Genomic DNA, 2,441 nt, shown 5'->3' with positions numbered 1-2,441 from the left:
GAGTGCCAGAAACCACTAGGTGCTGGAGATTCAAAGACAAGAAAAACATGGGCGGTCCTCACAGAATCCACATCTGTTGACCCCTTCCTCCTTCTCTCCCTCCCTCCCTTCCAACAGTGGTGTTAGGAGCCCACTCCCAGCTGGGGGACCCCATGCAGGCCGACGGGCCCCGGGGCTGCCGTTTTGCAGGGCAGTGGTTCCCAGAGAGCCACAGCTGGCACCCATCGGTGCCCCCCTTTGGGGAGATGAGCTGTATAACCTGCAGATGTGGGGTAAGTCAGGAGTAGGAGGCTTGTGTCAAGTAGGCTTTGGGGGCTTGGCTGGAGTAGTGAGAACTTCCCAGGGAGGGCAGGTTCCTGGGGATAGGCTCCCCTAAAGAGGCTGAAGGCAGCCATGCCCTAGAGCCTCTGGGGGACCGTCAGTCTCTGTGCTGCTCCAGGCAGGGGTGCCCCACTGTGAGCGGGTCGACTGTTCACCCCCACTGTCCTGCGGCTCGGAGAAGGAGAGTCGATGCTGCTCGCCTTGCACATCCCGGAGGCGTGAGTGAGGGCTGACCGGGAGGCCTGGGGAAGGGAGAGAACACCTACTGTGTGCCAGGGCCCTTGCTGCCTGCTTCAAAAAACACTGTTCCCTTCCACCCTCCCAGCCACCTGGTGGGGCTGTTATTTATTACCTTTGTTTAACAAATGATATTTCTGTTTTTTTTTTACTGTGCTTTAGGTGAAGTTTACAGCTCAAGTTAATTTCTCATACAAAAATTTATACATATATTGTTTTGTGACATTAGTTGCAATCCCCACAATGTGACAGCATGCTCCCCCTTTCCACCCCGGGTTCCCTGTGTCCATTCGACCAGTTCTTGTCCCTTTCTGCCTTCTTATCCTGCCTCCGGACAGAAGCTGCCTGCCCATTTGGTCTCATGTATCTGATTGAACTAAGAAGCACATTCCTCACGTGTATTATTTTTTGTTTTATAGTCCTGTCTAATCTTTGTCTGAAGAGTCGGCTTCAGGAATGGTTTCAGTTCTGGGTTAGCAGTGTGTCTGAGGGCCATAGTTTCAGGGGTTCCTCCAGTCTCAGTCAGACCGTTAAGTCTGGTCTTTTTACGTGAATTTGAGTTCTGCTCCATGCTTTTCTCCCACTCCATCTGTGACTCTCTGTTGTGTTCTCTGTCAGGGCCGCCATTGGTGGTAGCTGGGCACCATCTAGTTCTTCTGGTCTCAGGCTGATGAAGTCTCTGGTTCATGTGGCCCTTTCTGTCTCTTGGGCTAATACTTTCCTTGTGTCTTTGGCCTTCTTCGTTCTCCTTTGCTCCAGGTGGAATGGGACCAATTGATGCATCTTAGATGGCCGCTTGCAAGCTTTTTAAGACCCCAGATGCCACTCACCAAAGCGGGATGCAGAACATTTTCTTAATAAACTTTGAACAAATGATATTTCTGAAGCTCAGAGCAACTAAGCAACTGACTAAGATCACACAGCTGACTAGTATGCACTGCCTTGCTTCCACAGTTCTGACCTTTCTGGGACCAGAACAGAAAGGCTCTGCTCTGCCTTCCTGCCTTTCTGCATGCCACCTATCCCTTCCCTCTTCCTCCCACTTTCACCCCCTTCTGTCTCCAGCAGCCCCAGAGACCAGGACTGTTCCGGAGCTGGAGAAGGAAGTGGAAAGCTCATAGGGAGAGCCAGCAGGCAGCATGACCAAGAGGATGGGGCCTGGGCTGGGGAAGGGGCAGCGCTGAGGACCCTGCACTCTCCCGCGGGAAACCCAGTGCCTCTGGCTCCTCTTCTCTGCCCCTCCCCCACTACCTCTGGGAACCACGCTCCACAAGGGGGAGGGGCAGCCCCTTTGGGCCAGACCAAGGCCATGTCCACTCCTGCTCTGTCACCCTCTGGCCCGTCGCTCCCAGTTCTGCCCTGGAAGCCCAACCCCTTTCCCTCTGTACATAATGTCACTGGCTTGTTGGGATTTTTAATTTATCCTCACTCAGCACCAAGGGTCCCCCCACTCCACTCCTGCTGCCCCTGAGCTGAGCAGAGTCATTATCGGAGATTTTTGTATTTATTAAAAAAATTTTTTTTTTCAGTCTTTGGGCTTGTGGTTGTCTTTTTATGGCCAGAGACCTGAGTGGATGCCAGTGGAGAAGGGTCTGAGAGCAGGAGGCGAGAGGGAGAGGAGCTTCCCTCTGACCCTTGGGGAGCAGGTAGAGACCTGGAGAGGGAGCGGAATGCAATTGGCTGGCATACCTGGGTTCCTCAGAGGGGGCTGCGACTGTCCTTGAGACGGACTCAGCCAACGCAGGCAACTTGATGCAGCTTTAGACTTGAGTTTAATTCCTATTGTTCTGTCCACGTGCTGGCATTTTTCTGGCCCCGTGCTTGAAGTTGCTCCAAACAGAAAAACGAAAGTGTCCCAACACTTTGCCTTCTCTGTCTACAGG

The 2,441-nt window shown here is 53.0% G+C and overlaps 1 protein-coding gene across 1 annotated transcript in view; it reads left to right on the top strand.

Annotated features, from left to right (window-relative positions):
* CHRD (chordin) overlaps positions 1 to 1,679 on the top strand; it is a 9,148-nt gene extending 7,469 nt beyond the window's left edge. Inside the window, exons 16-18 of the mRNA XM_023736850.1 lie at positions 118 to 272; positions 440 to 539; positions 1,624 to 1,679. Of these exons, the coding sequence (XP_023592618.1) occupies positions 118 to 272; positions 440 to 539; positions 1,624 to 1,679 (311 nt within the window). The remainder of the gene's footprint in view (positions 1 to 117; positions 273 to 439; positions 540 to 1,623) is intronic.
* Positions 1,680 to 2,441: the final 762 nt, after the last annotated feature.

Source organism: Trichechus manatus, unplaced genomic scaffold (assembly GCF_000243295.1).
Source record: "Trichechus manatus latirostris isolate Lorelei unplaced genomic scaffold, TriManLat1.0 scaffold00092, whole genome shotgun sequence".
In the NCBI taxonomy this organism is placed as follows: Eukaryota; Metazoa; Chordata; class Mammalia; order Sirenia; family Trichechidae; genus Trichechus; species Trichechus manatus.
Note: the sequence above shows the minus strand (reverse complement) of the source record. Positions and strands in the feature narration are given on the sequence as shown.